General features: G+C 36.1%; 1 protein-coding gene across 3 annotated transcripts in view; it reads left to right on the top strand.

Moving 5' to 3' along the window:
* The window catches only part of ProRS-m (prolyl-tRNA synthetase 2-like protein, mitochondrial), a 223,775-nt gene that overhangs the window by 14,691 nt on the left and 183,932 nt on the right, over positions 1 to 25,152 (top strand). For 2 of the 3 annotated variants that reach the window (XM_090396837.1, XM_090396836.1), the window contains exon 3: positions 16,279 to 16,456. In XM_090396837.1, the coding sequence (XP_090252963.1) occupies positions 16,279 to 16,456 (178 nt within the window). Of the gene's footprint in view, positions 1 to 16,278; positions 16,457 to 18,813; positions 18,967 to 25,152 lie in introns of those variants that run through there. The other variant, XM_090396838.1, reaches the window with a different exon arrangement.

Genomic DNA, 25,152 nt, shown 5'->3' with positions numbered 1-25,152 from the left:
CAAATGATCATACATAGTTGTGAAATCAAAACCAATAAAAATCTGAAGTAGAGAAGCAATTGTAAAAACATTCATAATTGTAAATTCTGATATTTTTACACACACACACACATATAAGATAATATATAAGATAAGTGTTCCATATTTTTAATGAAAATATACCAGACATGTTTAAAAATTATAAACAAAGTCCAAGTGACAAATCTTTCTGTTTTGCTAGTTGAATTTTTAACTGAGCATTAATTAATAGTGAAAGAAAAGAAGTGTGTAATATTTCAGAAGTCCCCTTTAATTTTTGGATATAACTGTTGTAATCAGTTAGAGGCTATCTAAGTTTGCTGCCACAGCAATTGATGACTTCAATTTGATGCGTGTGGAAGGTAAGACCTGACTTATGTTTTCTTTGCTTCTTTGACATATTCTGCCATGTGAATTTGTCTAGTGGCTTGTTTGTCCTACATAGTGGATACAATCTGGTTTGCAAATTTTGTAAATTCCCTGTTTTTTAATATAATGAAGGAGGGGGAGTTGGCAATTTAGGTGGATGTAAAAATATTCAGCATTTAGCTGTCATTGTTAATATAGCTTTAGAATCACTGTTGTAATTGCTTCTGTCTTCTGAAAGAATATTCATATGTATTTCAACATCTGCATATGTCATTTGTCTAGTTTTTATGAGAAACATACTTGAAATTATTCTCATTAATTATCTCTCTAAATTTCATGGTATGCTGTTTTTGTAGCATTTTCTTTATTTGTTAACATATACAGCTGTTACTTAACACATTTATAGACTGATTTTTTCATTATAGACAAGTATAAAGGATATAATGTCAACTTTGGCACTGAATTTCAAGTAAGAGTAGGGTGCATGGAGAGAAATAGAAGTACTGAAAGAAGAGGTGGAAGATAAAAATGAGTTAATTCCTGTGAAGGGAGAGATTAAAAGACTTGAAAAGTTAATGTGAGACAAACAAGAGGAGGTGTGAGAGAAGAGGGAATGGGAGAACTAGGAAATCGGAGAATATCGAGAGGGTATAGGCACAAAGGATAGAGAGATGGTAAGTGAGAGGACAAGGAAGAAAAAATAAACGCATTGAAGAGAGAGAGAGAGGAATGCAGGTGAGTAAGAATGAATATATCTGTGAGTGGTTCAGCATAATGATTCTAGTTGTGTTGAATGGCAGAACTAGAAAATGAGAGAATATTGAGAGTATAATTGCAAAAAGAGAGAGAGGAGGGGGGAGGTGCTGGTGAGTAAGAATGAATAGATCTGTGAGAGTTGTAGCAGAAATGGTGGGCATAATGGATTCTAGTTATGCTGAACTGTGCTTGTGGAAATATCTGTAGAAGAGACAATGTGCAAACCCTCTCAAACCCCCCCCCCCCATCTTTCTCTCTCCATTTGCAATGTGACAAGAATTATTCCCAACTCTTCTACTGTAAATAACCAAGGGTGTTTTAGTATAATTACTGGGTAAGTTTATTTTCAGGAAACAGATGTCTTCATTAAAATGCTCATAATTTTCTTCCAAGTTCCTTTCTGACAGACTTTCCATTCTCAAACCAAACTTATCCAGATTTGCATGCCATTTAAATTGATTTATTGTCTGCAGGATATTTCCATTTTAGTTGACTTTTGAATCTACTTGTAATATATTCACAGTACTTTATTCTGCAATTTTAGATTTTAACTTTGTATACTGCAATTTCAGAGTTTAACATTGTATACTGTATTTTTATATTTGTTTCTCTATGATGCTTCTTATTTAATTTTATGCTGCTGTTTTCTAAAGTATCAGATTAAAGTTCTATTTTTTAATAATTTGGCATTTGGTTCATATTTCACATTTCCTGAAATATGAATCTGAATTATTTTGAAATGCTTTGTGCTTGATTAAGAAAATCACAATCATTTAAAGCTATTTTATCTGAGCACATCTTATGTATCTTAAGAGGCATATTCTTTTATCTTTTTTTTCAGTAGTGACCATTTCTGGCAGCACAGCTCCTATTGTGGATGTTACTTACTTTAAGTTTTAGGTTTTTGTTGCTAGTTATTCATTTTTCATGTATTCTCTTTTATCAATTTATTTATTTTACAGTTCTTAGATATGTTTATGGACGAAATTTCATTTACTTTTACTGTATACATATCAAAGGTCTGGTATCAAAGGTCTGTATACATATCAAAGGGCTGGTATCTAGTTAGATACCAACTGGGCTGGTATCTAACTAGATACCAGCCCAGTTGGCTGAGTGGTTAGTATATCAGTTCTCCAACCAAAAGGCTGTGGGTTCATCTCTTGCCATAGGCATGGGTGTTTGTCTTCAGATGGGAAATGAATTTCACTACCCATTGTGAGACCACCATCCCACTTACTGGAGGCCTGAAGTGGCTTGAAAAAGTTTCATGTTTGTTCTCTAGAGCAGGGTTTCCAGACTGTAAAAAAAAAAAAAAAAAAAAAAAAAAAAAAAAAAAAAAAAAAATACTTATTCTCCCTACCACAGTTCAAATGTATTATAGGTTTATAAATAACCTTTTGTGAATGAGAGCCACATAAAAAAAACAAACGAAAAGAAAACTGGATGCTTACTCATTTGAAGTATTCTATCGTAATACTGCATGACAGATTTATGTATCTAAGATTTCAGAAGTTAAATACATAAACTACTTTATTTTCATTAGGAAAGGAATTAGTGTGTGATTAATCAAACAATTATAATTTCACACTCTCGTTTCTTTTATTTTTCTCATTATTGTTTAAATTCGTGTTTTTCATGTTGCTGTGTGCTATGTATACATTTCTGCCAATCCTTTGTTTAGAGTAAGACTTCCTGCTATTTCATTTGTCTACTTAAAGCTACAGTTTTCTCCCCAAAACTTATTACTTTTCAGTAGATCATGTTGCATTGGCTATGATATTCGATGTTTGTTAACCATTGCCCTTTCTAGCCAACAGGTTTTCAGTTCAAATCATTACATGGACACAAATTTTATTGCTCAATGAGAACCCCACTCTGATTATACCTGGAGGCCTAAAGAATTTAAAAGTTACATGGGCCTTTAAATATATTTAACAGCCCAACCATGGTACTAATGTACTATAGGTTTACATCCTTTCATGAGTTGGGGTCACAACAAAAAGTTTTTTCCCAAGTAGCAGTCAAAATTTTGTATCCTGTTGCATTGCTTTATTAAAACTTATTATGCTATAGCTAACAAAATTTTATTTTCACCCATCTTAAAGTTAATTCAAAGTATGAATTGTGAATTAACTTGAACTCCTGTCAATACAAAAGTTGAAACCAAAGGTACATTTTGAATTTTTTTTAATTAAAATACTAAATATGAAATTACGGTATAAGATGACTGGTTTCATCCTTTTTTGTTTTCTAGTTTTAGTACAAAACACATAAATTATTTGCTCCTACCACAGTATTATACCAAACAGCTGAATTTTGAGCTGATAATTTCTATCAGGCAGTCGCTGTAAATTATGTTGAAGTGCCTTCTTCCCTCTCATTATAACCCTTTTTCACATGCATTGTTATGCCAATGCAGACAGCACATATTGCTCTTGTGTCTAGCAGATGAAAATTTTGGCTCATGAATTGTGATGTCATTTGCTGGGAAATTCAGTTTGTTATCATGTAGATTTTGAATTTTCACTATTTGTAACAGTAGGTTTAAAATAGCATTGGTTCTCTGGGATTAGGTTTCAGACTTTTCTGTAGTTTGTTATAGTGTTGTTCACTGTAGTATATGTCTCCTATAATTGCTGTGTGGTAACAATAACATTTTTGATATTTTTTTCTCCTTTATGGTTTATATTAATAAAAGGTTTAATGGTAATTGAAAATTTTTATTAATTTACACTGGACCTACCATGATCTTAGGTAGACCACAAAGCCCAGTATGTTTAACTGACCACCTGATTTGAAACCAAAAAATTGCATTCCATTATCAGCTCACTAAGTTATTTATTATCTAAACCTGTCAGTGGACCATTGCAAAATTGCATTAGGAACTCCTATATTAAAATTTGGTCCACTTTATTAGGAAACTCTCAAAGTTGACATTGGACAGCTTGTAGCCTGTTTGTGGTTTCTCTTTTTGCCTTCATTCTAATTTCTTTCAGTGGAATGGTGGTTTTTATAGACAGCAGTTTGGATTAATAATGGGCAGTCTGTTATCCGTTCTTCTGAGCTCTTCATTGAAAACTTTGAAAAGTTTTTTTGGCTCCTATTACACAAACCTATTATATGGTGAAGGTATGTTCACCATATAATAGGTTTGACATTGTTGGCAGTTTATTTTCCAATTGGTTAGATTATAATAAATTTAGTTTAATCTTTTATCCAAGTGTAAGCAAACAAAGTTTGCGTCTGAAGTATCTTCAGGACTGAGGCAACTCATAGTAAAGGTGGACCAAGCTCTTATCACTCCTTGTCTGAGTATCTCCCATAATGCAAAGGACATCTCCTTGCAGACATGTATAATGTTATGCATTAAGAGAAGGGTCACTACCCAGACCGGTTTTTACCTTTATTGAGGTCTCATCAGTAAGCCAGACCCAGAAGTGGTGATACTAAGGCAGAAGCAATGGTAAGGTCATATTTACCTATAGTGAATGTCTGTAGGTAAATATGACCTTGTCTCATATAGTTATCTATATGAGACAAGGAGTGATGAGAGCTTGGTTCACCTTTACTACGAGTTGCCTCAGTCCTGAAGATACTTCAGGCACAAACTTTGTTTGCTTACACTTGGATAAAGGATTAAACAAAATTTATTGTAGTCTAACCAAGTTGAAAATAAACTTCCAACATCTTTCTCTAAATCCAGAGTAATTTAATAATAAGGTGGTACACCTTTTAGCAACTCATATAGGTAAATATGACCTCTCCATTACTTCTGCCTTAGTATCACCACTTCTGGGTCTGGCTCCCACTGACGAGACTTCAATAAAGGTTGAAACCAGTCTGGGTAGTGGCCCTTCTCTTAATGCATAGCATTATTCATGTCCGCAAGGAGATGTGCTTTGCATTATGAGAGATACTCAGACAAGGAGTGATGAGAGCTTGGTCCACCTTTACTATGAGTTGCCTCAGTCCTGAAGATACTTCAGGTGCAAACTTTGTTTGCTTACACTTGGATAAAGGATTAAACTAAATTTATTATGTTCATGACATGTTCATAGTCTGAAAGAATAACTTATTCACTTAGCAATTCCTTCATTCTTTCCATCTTAACATGCATTTTTCATTAAAGCTGGAGAAAGAAAGTAAATAAAGTAAGATAATGGCATTTATTAGATATTTCTGTAAACTTACCTATACTGGTTGCTATTTTTTATCCTTCATCCCCCAAAAATGACTAATTCACACCCTTATGAAGCAGGCAATCTCTGTTTCAGATAATGAAGACAAACTTCAGGTAGAATTTCAGTCCTCTACTTTTTTTCTTTTTCTTTTTTTTTAATAATGTATACTCTTAAAACAGTCAAATAGATTTTATTTTTGGATTATTCTCTTCACCAAAAGAAAAATATAATATAAAAATAAAATACTAACTGGTATAGAGTATAAAGGGTAACTGAGAGGAGACCTCCACATAGCGTTTAAAGGAATGCGGAGAACCGACCAGGGCTTCTGACCTAATGTCCAATCCTCACCTTCTCGTGGTGCACCCTGTTGGGTATCTACTTTGATACTGAACGAACGAGGATGGGCTGGCAATTTGGGATTTAGCCGACCAAATTGTATTCTTATTGGTTAAACCAAAATAAAAAATGATGGTACAACATGACAAAATTTCATGCCGGCTGGGGCGTCACCCGGTTAAACAAGGCCCCCGTTGTTTTTGCCACGGAACCAGGGCGAACAGCGAAAAGTCAGCTACTGGAACAAATCTGAAAACAAACCCCAACTCAACATCACCAGAGTTAAAGATCGGTACTATCAACGTAAGAAGCCTGAATGGCAAAGAAATGGAGCTAGCTGAGGAATTAGATAAGTACCAGATCGACATAATAGGGGTGACTGAAACAAAAAAGACCAAAACTGGTGAGATCTTTCTGAGCAATAAATACAAAATGTTATATTCAGGCAATGACAATCAAGGAAAAGAAGGAGTAGCCATAGTATTCAACACAAAAAAAAAGGCAAATCTTCTTCAATGGCAGGCAATATCAAGTAGAGTGATGTGGGCAAATATGAAAATGGGGAAATGGACAATCAGACTTATTTGTGCCTATGGTCCCACAGAGGGTTCTACTAAGGTAGAAGTGGTGGAATTTTTTGATGCTTTAGAGAAAGCAACTGACACAATGAAAAAGGAAAAGTTGGTCCTTGTTGGGGATCTAAATAGTAGAGTAGGAAATGATTGTGAGACATACAAAAATATTTTGGGAAAATTTGGAGAAAAGAGCAAAGCTAATAATAATGGCAAATATCTGTTGGATTTCTGCTCAGGACATGGACTGGTTATTACTAACACCATGTTCCAACATAAAAATGTGCACAAATTCACATGGAGAGAAGAGGCTAGGAATAAGAAAAGTCTCATTGACTATGTTATTGTTGATAGTGATGTTTTCTCCCTGGTGCAGGACACCAGAGTGTACAGAGGATTTGAAATTGGAAGCGATCACTATTTAGTCTTGAGCAGGATAAAATTGAATTTCATATTGAAAAGAATAACATGTAAGAAAGTTTTAAAGCGAATAAAAGTTGAGCAGCTCTCAGATGTGAGCTGTAGACTAAAATACACAATGATTATTGAAGGAAAAATGAAAGAGTTTGAGAACAGGAATCAAACCTTGGAGATTCAGTGGCAAACTCTGAAGGAAACATTGATTGATTCTGCCAGAGAGGCATGTGGTGAGGTTGTGTGCAAAGATAAAAAAAATCAGAACTCCCTGGTGGACACAGGAAGTTAAAGAGGCAGTGAAGGAAAAAAAGAAAGCATATCAAAAGTTCCTGGCAAATTAGTCAGCTTTTACTCTTACAGAATACAGAGACAAATGTAAGAAAGCTAAACAGTGTGTAAAACTAGCTAAACAAAAGTCATGGGAGGACTTTGGCAAGAATATAGAAAATAAATATCAAGAAGGTGGCAAAATATTCTGGAGGTTGTTGAAGAAGCTTAGGAATGCAGGAAAGAGTGCTGTAAAAGGAATTAGAGATGATAAAGGTGAAATGAAAACAGGAGAAAAAGATATCCTTGAAGTATGGAGTAATTACTTTGAAAAACTGCTAAATGAAACAAGCAGTGATGACAGCACAGTGATAAAAAAACACTGAAAAGGCATGCAGTCAGGAATACATATCCATACTTGAAGTAGAAAAAGCCATCAAAGGCTTGAAATGTGGAAAGGCAGCAGGAGTAGATGATATTCGACCAGAAATGCTGAAGTATGGTGGTATAAGAGTCTTACAGTGGCTGCACTGCATAGTTCAGAAAGCCTGGACAGAGGGACGAATTCCCGATGATTGGAGTAGAGCTCTCATAGTACCCATATATAAAAAGGGAAATAAAACTGAATGTGAGAATTACAGAGGTATTTCCCTACTGAGTGTTCCTGGCAAGATCTATGCAAGTATACTTGAGAAACGGTTGAGAAGAATTGTGGAAGAAAAGCTTGGTGAAGAACAAGCTGGATTCAGGCCAAATAGAGGCTGTCAGGATCAGATCTTCACTTTACGACAAATAGTCGAGAAAGCATGGGAATATAACAAAGATCTGTATTTAAGTTTTGTCGATTTGGAAAAGGCATATGACAAGGTGCCAAGAGAGAAGCTATTCAATACGCTGCAGTTATATGGTGTCAATGGGGCATTATATCAAGCAATACTTAGTCTTTATTTGAGTTGAGTCAGCAGTTAGAATTGAAGGAAGTACAGGAAGATGGTTTAATGTTAAATCTGGTGTGAGACAAGGATGTACATTATCCCCTCTGTTATTCATTATCTATATGGATCACATTATGAAGGAATGTGGTATTAAACCTTATATCAAAATTGGAGATGTTAATGTCAGCTCTTTGCTTTATGCAGATGATGTTATACTTCTAAATAAATCCGCTACAAGTCTGCGAGATTCTCTGACTAAATTGAATAGCTGTTGTAATAGATATGGTATGAAGGTCAGCAATAAAAAGACAAAGACAATGAAAATAGGCAGAATCATTGAAAATGTCAACTGTGTTGTGAATGGAGAACCTGTGGAACAAGTAAAACATTTCAGCTACTTAGGCACAATTTTTACTGAAGATGGTAAACTAAATATAGAAATAGACAACAGAATCAGCAAAGCTGATATCGTGGGAAGTCAATTGAATAAATTCATATTGAATAAGAAAGAAATTAGTCGGAACACTAAATTAGCTGTATACAAGACTGTGTTCAAACCAATTTTAACTTATGGATCTGAGAGCTGGGTCAGAAGTAAAACACTTGACCAAAGACTAGAGACCGCAGATATGAGAGTCCTGAGAAACATTAGTGGCGTGAACAGATGGCATCAATGGCAATATCATATTAAAAACGAGGATATTAGGAAAGAACTTGACATTGTCAGCATCCAGCAGAGCTAATCTCAGATGGTATGGTCACTTAAATAGAATGGGAGAGGAAAGATTAGCAAAACAAGTGTTCTCTGCCAGGTTGGCAGGAAAACGACCCAGAGGAAGACCAAGATATAGGTGGATTGATATGGTACAAAGTGCCTTAGACGATAGAAATATAAGATCTGATAATGTTGGAGTCTTGACAAGTAACAGACTGATTTGGAGGAAAATTGTAGATAGGAAGTTAGTAATGATGTAATTTTTTCATGTAGTACTGTCATATCCTGTACACCCCTTGAGGGTACATGGCAGGAATTTGATGATGATGATGAGGGTACAGTAATTTTGGGAAGGATAGTGAGCATAGGAGAGGAGGGGGCATGCTGCTAATAATATCAGCTGACTTGAATATAGTTAGAGTTGAGACCTAATGACTGTAGTAGTACTACTGCTAACAGTATTTCATGTGGCAGTGAGTTTGAAGCCATATAGAAAAGATGAGTGCAAAAAGATTAATCATACTCGGAGATTTTAATTATCCAAATATTGATTGGATAGCAGTAGAATCTTGAGAAGAATGAAACTGAATTTATTGAGCTGTTGCTGGACATCTTCCTCAAACATCATGTTACAGCAGGAACTCGAGATCAAAGAATGTTAGATTTGATGATGGTGTTAGAGGGTGTTTCAGTTAAAGACATAACTATGCATCGGTTGCTGGGTGGGAAGAATATTGACAGTGCATAGGAAGCATTTAAACAATACTTAAATGATGTGATATCAGAATGTGTCCCAAGAGTTCAAAGAATAAATAGGGTAGGAGTCAAATGGATGTGTAATCTTATTAAGAAAGAGATTCTTAAGAAAAGGATGATGTTGAAGGAATACCATGTGCATAAGGATGACGTCCATTATGAACATTATAAGAAGCAGGCTACAATAGTCACAACTGTTGTAAGTAAAGTAAAAAATAATACATGCATTAGCTATCATACTTATTCTTGTATTCATTCACACTACTTGCACTCACAACATCCATTGGCAATCTATTCCAATCACGTGCCACCCTATGAGAGAAAAATCTATCCCTCATTGCCTTTTTATCGGCATTCATTCTCAGCTTCCAAGGATGCCCTCTTGTCCTTTCCCCACCCTCCATAAATTGATGACAGTGATTATGTGGTACTCACTTGGGAAGTGACTAAGTTCACAAATGTTCCATTCAGAAAAGTTACATGCTGAACTATATATAACTATATATGAAAAGAAACTGGCTCTGCATTCTAAAGAGAACCCACAAGAATTCTATCAATATGCTGCAAGTAAAAGAAAAAATGAATAAGAAAGAATAACTCTTCTCAATCCTGATGGCATGAGGGTTACAGATGCAGAAGAGGTTGTTCAGTTATGAGTATCCATTTTGTTAAAAGCTAAGTATGCACAACATTGAACTCACTGTTACCTCTTCATTAGATGAAGAAACGCATGTGAATGAGGAAGAGGTATTAGAGCTGTTGCACAAATTGAATAAGAATTCAGCAATAGGGACCGATGCGATATCAGCACGTGTGCTAAAAGAGTATTCAGATGAACTGGCCATTCCTTTGATCAGGGGCTGTTTAATATGCGTCTCAGAACAGGAAAGATTCTACAGGAATAGAAGGAATGTATGGTAATTCAATTGCACAAGGATGGTGCAAAGACTGATGTATTCAACTATCAATGAATTAGTATCTCATGAGTGGCGGCGAAGATTTTGGAAAAATTGTAAATTAAAGATACCAAGAAATTATGAACATGGTTTAATCCATTATCGAAGTGTAGCAAACAGAGTTTGCGCCTGAAGTATCTTTTTGGGACTGGCCAATTCGTGGCAAAAGTGGTATAAGTTCTCATCGCTTGCCTCAGTATCCCATAATGCAAAGCATAATACTAAAGAGAACCCACAAGAATTCATCAGAAAAATAGCTTAGCGCTTGCATTCAGAAATGGATTGACGTGAATCTCTACTTTGCAATGAAAAACATGAGTTTACTAAGGGAAGGTCATGTTTTAGCAACTTGCTAAAACATTCTATAAGAATGTTACCATTGAACTAGAAAAGGGGGATGGATATACCATGACACTTTTGGATTTTGCTAAGGCTTTTGACAGAATACAGCATGGTAGACTGTCACATGAATTGGAGAAAATGGGTTTAGGCTATAGAATATTAGCATGGATAAGAGGATGGCTGACTGACAGACAGATATCAAAAAGTTGTATATGGAGGATGTGAGTCTGCAAGATTCACCTTTCCAGTAAAGCAACATCACCATACCTACGCACTTCAAGAACTATCTTCATATTGAAGAAAGAAACTTCAAGCCATGTATCAGACTTTAGCCCTATTACCATCTCAAATCTTAGTTAAATGACGTCAGCAACATTACAGCATGATTATTATATACAGAGAGCTTTTGTCCTTTCAGGTGGCTGTGCCAAGAATATATATCTTCTTTCTTCTCTTCTCTCTGATTCCCGACTCCACCTTAAGCCTCTATATATGGTGTCGCTGGAACTCCAAAAGGCCTTTGATAGCGTCTCCCTTCCTGCTCTCCTTCGAGCGCTGTCTATTGCAGGATGTCCAGAACCCTTTCTTTCCTATGTTATGGAGCTATACTTCGGTAGCTCCATCACTGTCACTACAGTGTCCCGTGCGACTTCTTTAACTGCATCATAGATGAGTTTCTTCACTCTCTTCCTAGCCATATAGGCTACTCCCTAGGCGCTTCTTCCTTTAATGCTATGGACTTTGCGGACGATCTTATTCTCGTAGCCTCTACTAACATAGGCTTGCAGGAACTCCTTGACCGGGAAGTTGACTTTTTCTCTATTCAAGGCCTTTCTATTAATGTATAGAAGTCCTGCTCTTTAGCTCTTGTCCCCTCTGGTCCTGACTATAGAGTTTTCCCTGCATGGAGGCCTTTGCATTCTTTGACCATCCTGGAAGAGTGAAGATACCTCGGTATCATGTTCACCCCAAAGGGAAATCCTAGAAGCTGGAATCGTTTCTTTGAGGAAAGCTTCTCTCAAGCCCTAGAAAAGACTGTTTCTCCTTTTCCACTATCTCCTACTGCTTTTACCACAAGTTGGTGCTTGGTAGGACATATATCTCGGTATTGTCCCAAATGAACAGGCTATCCGTTCAGTCATGAGATCACGGCTCCGACTGCCGCCTGACACCCCTACTGCATATTTCCATGCGAGGGTGAAGGACGGTGAGCTCGAGGTTCCATCACTTAGATGGGTGATTCCACGCCTGCAGCTGTCCAGAATCGCGAAGTTAGAACTATTTTTTTCCCCTGTCTGCAGAGAGGCTTTCTATAGCATATTAACACAACAAGACTTTAGGCGGGCTAAAGGCTGGTCCCATTATCAAGGTACCTTAATTGAGTCAGCACCCGCAGAGCACAAGAGATGGGTATCTCTACTTCACTGTTCTGTAGGTGGCGCTCCTTTAAAAAAGTCATCTGGTGCCTCCCCAGCATGATTGGATGAGGGATGGCACCAGACTCCTCCCTGGGTTTGAGTATATTGCCCTTATCAGGACGAGGATCAATGCCCTGCCAATTTGAGCCCACACAGCTCGATGGGGCAGTTACGACTCCAACTGTAGGGCTTGCTGCCACTACAGTGAGACATTGTCTCATATAGCCCAGTGTTGCTTCTGCACCCATGGGTCCTCGTGAGGAGGCATGATTCCGTGGCCTCCATTCTGAACAACCACTTAAGAACAAAGGTTGGGAGACCACAGTGGAACCATATTATAGGACCTCTGCAGGTTTGCATAAGCCAAACTTAGTGATTAAAAGAGATGGTGACGTTTGGGTAGTTGATGCCCAGGTGGTAGGAACAGGGTGCCCACTAGCCTATAACCATAATAAAGGTAAACTATTATAAGAATAACCAAGATCTAGTTAGTAAGATATGGGAGGAGCATGGAGCAACTCCGCAATTTACTAACACCACCATCTCTTTACATAGTGTATGGAGCACAGATAGCAATAAGGACTTAAAACAGCTTGGGCATACGCAGAAGGATATAGAAGTTCTTTCCTTGAGGGGCTTACAGGGCACACTGGTGGCATGGCATTGCCACCAGAGAATGACTACAATGATAACTAGAACAGGCATAGGATAAAACATTTGTAAAGGCTTAGGCCTATATGAAGTCTGGACGTGATGTTAAGGGTAGTACTGCCCATAACCAGTACAAAGATTAATAAAAAAAATAATAAGTGGTGTACCACAAGGATCATTGCTTTGTACACTGTTATTCAATCTGTACATTAATGATATTGGGAAGGATTTGACAAAAGCAACATACAGTTATTTGCTGATGATGATGCAAAGATAGGTAGGGTAATCAGGAATGCTGCTAATATGTAGTACTTGCAGAATGATTTAAATAGGCTGGAATTGTGGGCATGGGAAAATGGATGTCAGTTCAATGTCAGTAAATGTAAAGTCATTCACTTCGGCATGATTAGATATCCAATGTCGTATTATATTGGTGGGATTAGGCTAGAAGAACCTGATGAGGCTAGGGATCTTGGAGTGTTAATAGATGGAAAGTTGAAGTTTAGGGGCCATGTGACAAAGATTGCAAATACAACTCAAAAGATAATTGCATTGCTGCAACGAACGTTTTCATATGTAAAGATAAGGATGTTATTTTGCATCTTTACAAGGCTTTGATAAGACCTCACTTGGACTATTGTGTGCAGGTCTGGTCTGGTCTCCATTGTGATTCTGATATATTGGAGAGAGGGAGTACAAAAGAGAGTTAAAAATGATATCAGGATTGTGGAATACTGATTATGAAGACAGATTGAGAATTTATAGACTGCAGACACTAGCAAACAGGAGAAAGAGGGGTGATATGATTGAGACTTAAACTTCTGAAAGGATCATACAGGATTTCAGCTGATGGACTTTTTCAGTTAATGGAGGGTGGGGAAAGGATGAGAGGGCATCCTTGGAAACTGAGAATGAAGGCCATTGAGAAGTGGGTGAGGGCTAGATTTTTCTCTCATAAGGTGGTGCATGATTGGAATGGATTGCCATTAAATACTGTGAGTGCAAGCAGTGTGAATGAATTCAAGAATAAGTATGATAGCTGGTGTGTGTGTGTGTGTGTGTGCGCGCGTGCGTGCGTGTGTTTAGTATTTGGCCTCCCTTGATGAGTCTCTGACTCCCTGGAGGTCTCACTTAATAATAATCAGTATTGCACAATCCTGATATCATTTCTAACTTTCTCCTTTGCACTCTCTCCACTATAACCCATTAATAGAATCACAACATAATCTGCATTTAGAAGTGTTATTCTTTCATATTTATTCTTTCTTTTACTTGCAGCATATCAAAAGAATTCTATGTTTTCTTTAGCATGCAGAGTCAGTTTCTTTTCATTCTCAGACTTTACTTTCTGTACAACAGTTATGCTATTCTAACCTTCTACTCATAATGGACATTATCCTTATGCATGTGGTATTCCTTCCACATCATTCTCTTCTTATGAATCTCTTGCTTAATAAGATTGCACATCCATTTGACTCCTACCCTATTTATTCTTTGAACTCTTGGGACACATTCTGATATCACATCATTTAAGTATTGTTTAAATGCTTCCTATGCACTGTCAGTATTCTTCCCACCCAGCAACCGATCCCATTCCACTGAACTCAGTATACTCCTGTTGGCCATAATTTCCTACTTTGTAGTTCAGCATGTAACCTTTTCTGAATGGAACATTCATAAACTTAGTCACTTCCCAAGTGAGTGCCATATGATCACCGTCACCAAGATCGCATGATCACTGTCATCAATTTATGGAGGGTGGGGAAAGGAGAAGAGGGCATCCTTTGTATCTGAGAAGAATGCCAATAAGAAAGCGGTGAGAGATAGATTTTTCTCTCATATGGTGGTGTGTGATTGGAATAGATTGCCATTGGATGTTGTGAGTACAAGCAGTGTGAATGAATTCAAGAATAAGTATGGTAGCTAATGCGTGTGTTATGTGGCCTCGCTTGATGAGCCCTGAATCCCTGTAGGGGTTCAGGGCTCATCCTCTCTTAGAGGCCTACAGGGATTCAGGGATTTTTAACAGTAATGAAAATAATAATATCCAATATAGCAGGATTTTCAATCTTTTTCATAATATAGCACACCTAGACTAATTATTAAAATTCTGCAGCACACTAAAAATATATTTTAATTTTTTTGACGATCTGGCAAAAAAATGGGCATAATTTTGATTGATTCATCAACTGTAAGTTTCGTAAAATATAAATAAGGGAGCTTCAGGTGCGGATGGAAGACCAGACGCTATTAAATAAATGCGCAAATTATGACATTTTTTCTTTCAATTAATTTGTTTTCACAAATGAAGAACTCTCGCGGCACACCGGTTGAAAATCGCTGCAATATAGGGATTTGATTTCCATCTCATATATTGCTAATTTTATCAGGATTGCTGCTTACTCAAGGATCATAACATTCACATAGTGTTCAAGCTGATGTGAACAATTTTTAGTCTCCTTAGATCTTTGAAGGACAATGTTTTCTAGTATAAACATCCAAGGTTTATAGGAACCTATGTCCTTTTGCTTATGTAGGTATGGCAAGTGAAAGTTTTGAATTTAAAAAAAAAAAGATTACGAATGAAGAATAGTCTTCTCTAGTTCATCATACATTGACAACAAATCAGACTATTGACTGAGTTAGTTACCATGGCTTGTTTAGAAGAAAACTTTTTTGTTTTTTTCTTGACAGCTGCTACATTCATTACTCACATGGCTTACTTAACTGAAACCAAGACTTAATTCTAAATGTTTGGAAATCACAATCAGATCTCTTAGTTATTTTCTAATTTTCTCTTGGTTAAATTCTCATTTCTTGGTTCAAGAAATGAGAATTTAATTTCTTGAACAGTTGGAATTTTCAGAGACAGCCGACATATACCATACATTACTGTAGTGTCATTTAATTTGTTTTTGGTTGTTTCAAATGATATCTGTAATTTAATTTTGTTTTATATCCATTAAAAAGGCCTGAAGAAGCCAATGAAATATAGGTGTTGCAAAACTAGTCAGAATTATTTTCTCTGTTGTTCTCTCTCTAACAACTATTAAAATTTCCTTGTTACCATTATATATTTAGTTGTAAAGTAGCAGTTAAAAAGTTTAATTTCTGCATCAAGTAATGGAGTGTTTCAACTTTTTCGCACTTCAGGAGCAATAGGTGGAACACTATTACTTGATTGGAAAATTAAACCTTTTTAATTACTACTTTAACAACTAAACCAATAGGGAAACTTTATTAGTCATTATTTAAACTAGACAAAATTCTACAAAATGTTGGTTGCCAGAAAATAATTACGCCTGTTTAAAGTTCAAATTCTTTCAGGAAATGCTTCAAATATTTAATTATTCTACAATAACTGTTTATCCAACCTTTGAAAAATTGACCCTTCAATTAACTGACCTTTGCATGTTAAAAGACTTCTACTAGAGCATCAGATCAAATAAATGGTAAATTACTGTACTTCAAATAATACTAATACTTCAAAGTGATTGAGATAAATTATAGCTTATTTTTAAAATAATTGCTCTGTGCTTTCATTAATATTTATGATAATTTTTTTCCAACACTACTTTTACAGTTAATGTTACAAAAAGGTTTAATTTCCCGATCAAGCAATGGAGTTTTCAATCTTCTCCCATTAAGTGTGCGGGCATTGGAAAAGTTGTGTGCTGTAATTGACAAAGAAATGCAAAATATTGGTTGCCAGAAAATAGTCATGCCTGCTCTAAGTTCAAGTTCTCTATGGAAATGCTCAGGTCAGTCAATTTTTGTCATTCTGAAGCTTCATTTCAGATTTTTTTTTTTATTTTTCACTGTTATGTTTCTGTATAATGTCATTAACACCTGCACCAGTCTACTGAATCTTTAATGTTCACCATGCCAGCTTAGTGAAGTAATATGAGAGACAGCAAGGTTATATAGTTTGTGAATCCATTTTATTATTATTATTATTACATTACACCTCCAAGGAGTTCAAAGACTCATCGAAGGAGGGCACCTACTCTACAACTCAAACATCCATATCCATGGGGGATTCAAACCTCAGCCTTTTGGCTGGAGAATGGATACACTAACCACTCGATCAACCAGGCCGGCATTTTAAGACTGTAATTTATTATAAAAAATTAGCCTGCAGAACTCCTCTGATAAGTTATTTACTATCATTCACAAACACATTTTTAGTCTGCTTTAATTGGAATGTAGGTATCCAGTTTTTGCATAATTATATGCCATTATATTACAACAAAATTCAGAGATAGTTAACATGTTTTGTAGCAATTGCAACAGGCTGGAAATAAATTGGTAGTATTTGTAGGCTATTAGATATCCAACTATAGCTAACTACAAAGAGATTTAAGTGAAAAGTGCCATTTTCATGAGTGTCTTGGATCTTATCCATTCTTGTAAATAGGAGTAACATTTGAATTTAGGTCTATACAACTTTTCTTCAATAAAAATGAAAACACAAGAAAATAAGTAAATAATATTTATTTAAAAGTCATATATATCAGCCTGAATATTATAGGCTATCATCTGTGGCAACATTAGTTAATTACAAAGTATAATGTAAACAGTGGATTAATTTGCAACAATGAGAGCCATGTGATGTTGTATATAAAACAATGCACAGGTATTGTTTAGCGATTAAAGACTATCTCTATAAAGATTGTTTTATACTCCTAGTGTTTACTGTTAAATCTGGAATGAAAGGTTCAATTTGTTATTGAGCATTTCATTCAGGATTTAACTAGGGTCTAAAAACTCTATAAAAAGGAAATGCTTGTACATAGGTGTAAATGAAAACTTTAATGTACTAATATTTTATTAACGGAATTTTGTAAGTGATAAATTGTAAACTGTCTTATAAATAACATACCAGAGTCTAAAAGGTCTTAGTGAAGGTTACTTTAGAAGGAGAAAGTTTTAGCCAAGTCCACTTTAGTCTAATTGGCTTTTGAACATAACTCTGGAGCATTGCAATGCGAAGTCCGAGACACGGGTACGGCACCCACGTGATGGAGAGCATTTCGGGGAGAAGCATAGGGGAGTGTGCAAAAAAGAGTTAGGTGTCGTGAGCAATCAGTGACGTAGTTGGGAGAGCGGACAATGGGTTATATAAGGATTTGGCAGTGAAAATAGCTCTCTCTCAGTGGTCCTCTGTTCTTTGTGGTGTTTCTCTCCCTCAGCTGTGGGTTCCATTGGAAGCAGTTCGTGGCGACGACTAGAAGGATGGTCAACAATGGCTACAAAGTCAGATAGCGATCTGTTTCAAGCATAGCAACGGAACAGCCATGCAGCCAGCGGAGACCGCAGCTTTATGCAGAGTCGTATGTGCATATCCGTCGAAGCGGTGTCACTAAAGTTATAGGAACAGTTGTGGTTCATGATCGTAATCACTAGTGGTAGGAAGTTGGAGGAAATTACAGATAGCAGACCTAGGAACCTAACCGAAGGGAATCAGCAAAGATTGATGTTAAGCCCACGTGGTCAGTAACGTAGAAACTTTTATTGTCTTTCGTACTGAGAGCAGGACTAGAGCGAGTGAAAGTGCTAACCTTATATGTGATAGGACCTTTTTATAACTGTCTGGACTATAGTTTTACTTTGTGGCTAAATGTTGTATTTTTAGAAGTTCATTGTTACTAAATTATGCCCATGATAGAATTTTGGTATATTGTAGTCTAGTCTGGGGAATTGAAAGGTTGTTCACTTATATAACTGTGATAAGTTAACAAGAATTAGATTAATTGATCTGTTGAAAATATTTTAAGTGACTATTTAGTTATAATTAGATACGTTGTCTGAGAACCTTTGAGATTTTCTTTCATGAACAAGTCATATGTCTAGAGCAAAGTTTTGATCTCTGTGTACAATACCTTAGTGTAAAATAAATGTTTTGCTTTCTATACCTAAGACACTTGCCTGATTTCTCACTCCAATGTACCGCTTGCTAAAATTAGAACCTGTGTAAATTCAAGTGCGGGGGGGGGGAAGAGTTTTGGTTATGACTGCTGATTAAGAAATAAACTAATAGAGTGTATTAAATAATAGATTCTAATGCCTTGTGATTATCTGCGTGTTAACTCTCTGACAGGAATATCTTTTTGCATAGGAATCAAGATGGTGCAGCTGTATTAACAAATAAATTTTTCTTGATTCCGAAAGGGAGCTAACTCCAGAACTGCAACAATAGAAGAATTTGACTCTCGCCCAGGGCATTCTCTTTGTCTTCAAGAATAATACATGTGATCCGGCAGAAAGAATGGTATAGCAGAAGTAACATTAGTATTTACATAAGGGTTCAGTTCCAATTGGTGTAATGACCTTTAACTGTTTCTTTTAGAATCCGGAAAATCACTGACTCAAGACCAAATACAAAAAATATACACATTTAATAAAACTAAATCAATATATATACTTTAAATAAAAATATATAACTACAAAATACTGGATCCGAGGCCTTCTAAAATAAATCTACAGGTATCCCTCATTATACATGATCTCACTTTACTCGTTTTCGCTATAACGCAATTTTAAAAAGTTAATTAAAAAAATCGCAGCCACCCTGTGGGTGGTCATGTGACTTCATGCATGCACTGCTTTGACAAGGCAGCATCGTGCTGCATCTCAGTCTCACAAAAGGTGTAGAACTAGTAAGCTCCATTGTTGGAGTGTTCTGCAATGCAAACATTATGAAAAAAAATAGGTAATTGTGAACAAAATACTTCCAAGACTTAAAAACAGAGAAAAACTTTAACACTGGAGGAAAAATTAGAAGTTTAAAAAGAGGTATGAATGTAATGAGTGCACAGTCGACATAGTCAGAGCTATAGGAATTTCAGAATCAACTTTAAGAACAATAAGAAATCAAGCAGAGAAAATAAAAGAAAGTTGTAAAAGTGCGACGAGAATGTTTATAACTAAGATAACACAGATAAGGACACCAATTATAGAGAAATTGGAAAGAATGTTGGCCCAATGGATTGAACATGAAAATCAATGTGTTGTTCCATTATCCACCTTGATTATCCAGGCTAAAGTGAAAAGTTTGTTTGATGATTTGGATGCTATAGATCCTGATCCTAAAGCAGTCCTTTGCTGCAAGTGCTGGGTGGTTTGAACGTTTCAAGGTGCGACACATGGATTCCATAATCTCAAGCTGATTGACAAGGCTGCGTGAACTGATGTTGTTGCGGCTGAGAACTTTCCAGCATAATTTCTAAGCATTCAGGAACATGGTTATTTGCCTCAGAAAGTGTTCAGTCTCGACAAAACGGGGTTGTTCTGGAAGTGTATGCCTAGTAGAACATTTCTGTCGGTGCAAGAAAAGAGGGCCCCAGGTTTTAAAGCTTCCAAGGACTGTCTCACTTTGCTGTTAGGAGGAAATGCATCTGGAGATCATAAAACTAAACCACTGATTGTTTATCATTCCGAAAACCCACTCAAGGGCTACTCAAAGGAGGATTGCCTGTTGTATGGTGCATGGATTACCAGAACTGTGTTTGAGTCCTACTTTTGCAATGAACTGCTTCATGAATTGAAGGCTTATTGTGACTTGATAAATGTACCCTTCAAAATTCTTCTGCTTCTGGACAATGCACCAGGACATCCTCCAAGCATCACTTAAATTGATGAGAATATCAAAGTTATTTTTTTGCTTCCAAACACAACATCCCTCATTCAACCCATGAATTAGGATGTTATTGCAAGTTTCAAGAGTTATTATCTCCACATAACATTTTCGCAGCTAGTTCAAGCTACATGTACCAACGGTAGATAAAATTTTAGTGAAAGAATTTTTGGAAGAAATATGATATAAAAATAGCAATTGATAACATTAGAGAGGCATGGGCAGAAGTTAAGCAGTCCTGCATGAAGGGAGTTTGAAAGAAAATTTGGCCAAGTTCTGATTCTAATGATTTTGATCCTGAAAGTGAGCTTTCCAACTCAAAACATTGCATAGTTAAAATGGCAAAATCTGTTGGATATGAGGATTTAAATGAGACAAATGTGGATGAACTGCTCGAGTCCCACTCATCAGAGCTCACTAATGAAGATCTGGAAATGGAAAACAATATGAATGATGAAAGTCGGAGCTATTTGTTGCTGAGCCCATCAAACAGCTTTCAACAAAACAAATGACTGAATTTTTTAAACACATTGACAGTGCCATCAGAATAATTGAAGAAAATGAGACTAGAAGCACCAAAGATGTGAGAGAAATTTAGAATTCTTTGACTTCTACAATAGGTGGATTGATACGGTACAAAGTGCCTTAGACAATAGAAATATAAGATCTGATAATGTTGGAGTCTTGACAAGTAACAGACTGATTTGGAGAAAAATTGTAGATAGGAAGTTAGTAATGATATAATTTTTTCATGTAGTACTATTATATCTTGTACACCCCTTGTGGGTACGTGGCAGGAATTTGATGATGATGATGACTTCTACAAAGAACTTTATAGAGAGAGGAAGAATTCTGCTCATCAGCTGAGTCTCTACTGTTTCATTAAAAAAGTTGAAGATCATCAGCCTGTCATCCCAGGGACTTCAAGAGAGTGATGATCCAGACTCACCAGACCCAGTCCATTCATTATCCGAGTAAAGACTGTCAGAAGTATGTAGTGTAATTGTTGAGGCATAAAATATAGTGTGAGCACAGGCACTACAATTTTTATTATTCCAGTTTTCTGTGAGGGATGGTGAGTAGATTGTGGATGCAGCATCCAGTGAAAGTAGACTTTCAATGAACAGAAGTAATTAGTTCGCTTGATGAGTGGAGGAGTAGAATATCGAAGAAGGATAATTTGTATTTTTCTTTTTCCATAGCTTTGACATTTCAGATTAATTACAGATGTTTCAGTAATATTAATATCTTCTATTATGATATTAATAGAAGATGTTAACATAAAGTGCTAAATGTCTTACAGTATACCAGAGCAAATAAGTTTTGTTTTTGTATGGAAATTTGTATGGAAAGTATGGAAATTTTCTAAAAGAATTATTAGAAAAGTTTTTTTTTTACAAATTAATGTACAAAAATAAAATAAAAACAAAAAAAGATAAATTGTTTTAAAAGATAAATTAACAGTAGTGACCTTGTGACATGTCACTAGTCACAGGCCTTCTTCTGGACTCTACTCCTGAATAAACTACTCTCTGATATCTATCAACCACCCTCTTATCCACCTCACCAATTTTATATCCATCCCTATGTGCTGCATTTTATTGAGTAGAATTCCATGTGGTATCCTGTCAAAGGCTTTTGCAAAGTTCAGAAGTATCAGTGTAAACCTATTATGTATATCCAGCTCTGCTGTCACTTTATTAAAAACATGAGCAAGTTACTGAGGCATTTCTGTCTATCCATGCCTGTATTTTGCTCTTGACCATCTTCTCCAGTACTCTTGATGAAAACAACTGACATGCTGATCGGTCAGTAATTTGCTACATCAGTCTTGGAGACTCCTTTATGAATGGAACTATTTTCCCCTCTTTCCACCCTCTTGTAACTAACCAACCTAGAGCTGACACTTAAATTAAAAAATGTGGTCAAAGGCACCAACAATTTCCTAGCACCTTCACTTACAAACTACTCGAGCTGGTATACCATCTAATCCTAGATGTATTCACATCAAGGTTCTGTAATATGCTATGAACCTCCATTTCATTTACCTCAGTTCCCATATAAGTCTTTGCCTCTCTCTCGTTACTGCAATATCTCCATCTGGAAATATTGCAGTAATGAGTGAGCACTTGCAAAGTGCTCAATTAGTAATTTACTATTTCATCTGATTCAGTTACCATCCTACCATCAGCATTCATTAAAATCATTCTGCCATAAACATTCTTCCTTTTATTTGCAACATATCAAAAGAACTGTTCAGGATTATCTTTTAATTACCTAATAATTAATCCCCATAAAAATTATGCTTAGAGGGAGGTCATGTAATGGTTTATTAAAGGCACTGTTTGAGGCCATGGTGTGGTATGGAGACCAGATGCATCTGTATAGGTGACATGTATAAGAGTATTTCCTCCTGCAGTATTTTTCCCTGCTCTTTTCCTCTTCACCTTTGAAATATTAACATAACAGTAAACATAGAAACATAATCACTGCATTACAAAAAAAAACTTTTCCAAAAATAGTCCCAAGAAAAATTAAAAACTCATATCTTGTAAAAAAAAAATAATTTCTTCCACATTAACCTTACCAAAATTCATGGTATAAACATCAGCCTAAATGACTGTTTATCCTCACCTGCAGGTATCTAAAAATGATCTATAAATTAAAGATCCAATGAAATGATATTCTGGTTTAATCCTTTATCTAAGTGTAAGCAAACAAAGTTTGTGTGTGAAGTATCTTTACAACTGGGCTACTTATATATAGAGGCTAATGATTTCACATAAATTGCCTTAATGTCCCATAATGCATAGCAGACATCCTTTCAGGTGTGCATAATACCATGGATTATGGGAAAGGCAACAACCCAGTAGCCCAGTAGCCCTGTCTTGAAAATATTTTATGTGCAGACTTTGTTTACTTACATCTGGATAAAGGATTAAACTAAGAATATAATTTCTTGGCATTTTTAATTTATAGTATAATCAAGTGGAAAAAAACAAACAAACTTAACATCTATCTCTGATCCAGTAGCAAGGCTTATACGTTGGTCAGACATAACTGGTGATTAGTTTACGGAATTAACAACGCATATAAAGTATATTAATTAAAGGTAACTTTAATGAATAACTTCTATATTTCGGCAACGTCACATTGCCATCTTCAGGAACATAAAGATATGGTATGTGCACGCAGGCACTAACACAAAGCAAATGAGGAAGAAAGCATCATCATCATCATCAAATTCCTGTCATGTACCCTCAAGGGGTGTACAGGATATGACAGTACTACATGAAAAAATTACATCATTACTAACTTCCTATCTACAATTTTCCTCCAAATCAGTCTGTTACTTGTCAAGACTCCAACATTATCAGATCTTATATTTCTATCGTCTAAGGCACTTTGTACCGTATCAATCCACCTATATCTTGGTCTTTCTCTGGGTCGTTTTCCTGCCAACCTGGCAGAGAACACTTGTTTTGCTAATCTTTCCTCTCCCATTCTATTTAAGTGACCATACCATCTGAGATTAGCTCTGCTAACGCATTCCTGGATGCTGACAATGTCAAGTTCTTTCCTAATATCCTCATTTTTAACATGATATTGCCATTGATGCCATCTGTTCACGCCTCTAATCTTTCTCAGGACTCTCATATCTGCGGTCTCTAGTCTTTGGTCAAGTGTTTTACTTCTGACCCAGCTCTCAGATCCATAAGTTAAAACTGGTTTGAACACTCTCTTGTATACAGCTAATTTAGTGTTCCGACTAATTTCTCTCTTATTCCATATGAATTTATTCAATTGACTTCCCACGATACCAGCTTTGCTGATTCTGTTGTCTATTTCTATATTTAGTTTACCATCTTCAGTAAAAATTGTGCCTAAGTAGCTGAAATGTTTTACTTGTTCCATAGGTTCTCCATTCACAACACAGTTGACATTTTCAATGATTCTGCCTATTTTCATTGTCTTTGTCTTTTTATTGCTGACCTTCATACCATATCTATTACAACAGCTATTCAATTTAGTCAGAGAATCTTGCAGACTTGTAGCGGATTTATTTAGAAGTATAACATCATCCGCATAAAGCAAAGAGCTGACATTAACATCTCCAATTTTGATATCAGGTTTAATACCACATTCCTTCATAATGTGATCCATATAGATAATGAATAACAGAGGGGATAATGTACATCCTTGTCTCACACCAGATTTAACATTAAACCATCTTCCTGTACTTCCTTCAATTCTAACTGCTGACTCACAACTCAAATAAAGACTAAGTATTGCTTGGTATAATGCCCCATTGACACCATATAACTGCAGCATATTGAATAGCTTCTCTCTTGGCACCTTGTCATATGCCTTTTCCAAATCGACAAAACTTAAATACAGATCTTTGTTATATTCCCATGCTTTCTCGACTATTTGTCGTAAAGTGAAGATCTGATCCTGACAGCCTCTATTTGGCCTGAATCCAGCTTGTTCTTCACCAAGCTTTTCTTCCACAATTCTTCTCAACCGTTTCTCAAGTATACTTGCATAGATCTTGCCAGGAACACTCAGTAGGGAAATACCTCTGTAATTCTCACATTCAGTTTTATTTCCCTTTTTATATATGGGTACTATGAGAGCTCTACTCCAATCATCGGGAATTCGTCCCTCTGTCCAGGCTTTCTGAACTATGCAGTGCAGCCACTGTAAGACTCTTATACCACCATACTTCAGCATTTCTGGTCGAATATCATCTACTCCTGCTGCCTTTCCACATTTCAAGCCTTTGATGGCTTTTTCTACTTCAAGTATGGATATGTATTC

This window comes from Typopeltis vanoorti, chromosome 8, assembly GCF_054136105.1.
Source record: "Typopeltis vanoorti isolate ZY-2024b chromosome 8, IOZ_Tvanoo_1.0, whole genome shotgun sequence".
In the NCBI taxonomy this organism is placed as follows: domain Eukaryota; kingdom Metazoa; phylum Arthropoda; class Arachnida; order Uropygi; family Thelyphonidae; genus Typopeltis; species Typopeltis vanoorti.
This window is presented reverse-complemented; position numbering and strand designations above follow the sequence as displayed.